At 53.1% G+C, this 640-nt stretch overlaps 1 protein-coding gene across 1 annotated transcript in view; it reads left to right on the top strand.

Moving 5' to 3' along the window:
* The first annotated feature begins 105 nt into the window (after positions 1-105).
* Positions 106-640, top strand: part of LOC106536487 (putative uncharacterized protein DDB_G0290521) — a 3,398-nt gene continuing 2,863 nt past the window's right edge. Inside the window, exon 1 of the mRNA XM_014033780.1 lies at positions 106-205. Coding sequence (XP_013889234.1) covers positions 106-205 — 100 coding nt within the window. The remainder of the gene's footprint in view (positions 206-640) is intronic.

Raw genomic sequence — 640 nt, forward strand, 5'->3', positions numbered from 1 at the left:
TGTGTGTGTGTGTGTGTGTGTGTGTGTGTGTGTGTGTGTCCAGATGTTTTACTGAAGTGCTGCCATCTGCTCCCCCTGTTCACCTGCAGGGTTAAAACTTGTCTCATGTTGTGTCCCAGGTGTGCCTGGTTCACCTGCTGCTCCCAGAGTTCAGACTGTCAGGAAGACACTGACAGGCCTGCTGTGGACTGGTCTCACTCAGCAGGTTGGTCTTGTTGGAGTTGTTGGACAGGTAGACAGGTGACTCACCTGTTCTCTGCTGCTCACACCTGTAGTGGAGGATGTACTCTTATCACTGCAGATATGAGACCCTAACCTTAAAGACATGCTTCTAGTCCTGAGAGCAGCAACACGTCCTAACCCCAACCAACATGTCCTCTGAGCTACAGACCCTCACAGCTACAGACCCTCACAGCTACAGACCCTCACAGTTACAGACCCTCACAGCTACAGACCCTCACAGTTACAGACCCTCACAGTTACAGACCCTCACAGTTACAGACCCTCACAGTTGCAGACCCTCACAGCTACAGACCCTCACAGCTACAGACCCTCACAGCTGCAGACCCTCTGAGCTACAGACCCTCACAGCTGCAGACCCTCTGAGCTACAGACCCTCACAGCTGCAGACCCTCTGAGC

The sequence above is a fragment of the Austrofundulus limnaeus genome, unplaced genomic scaffold, assembly GCF_001266775.1.
Source record: "Austrofundulus limnaeus strain Quisiro unplaced genomic scaffold, Austrofundulus_limnaeus-1.0 Scaffold1840, whole genome shotgun sequence".
NCBI classification, from domain to species: Eukaryota; Metazoa; Chordata; class Actinopteri; order Cyprinodontiformes; family Rivulidae; genus Austrofundulus; species Austrofundulus limnaeus.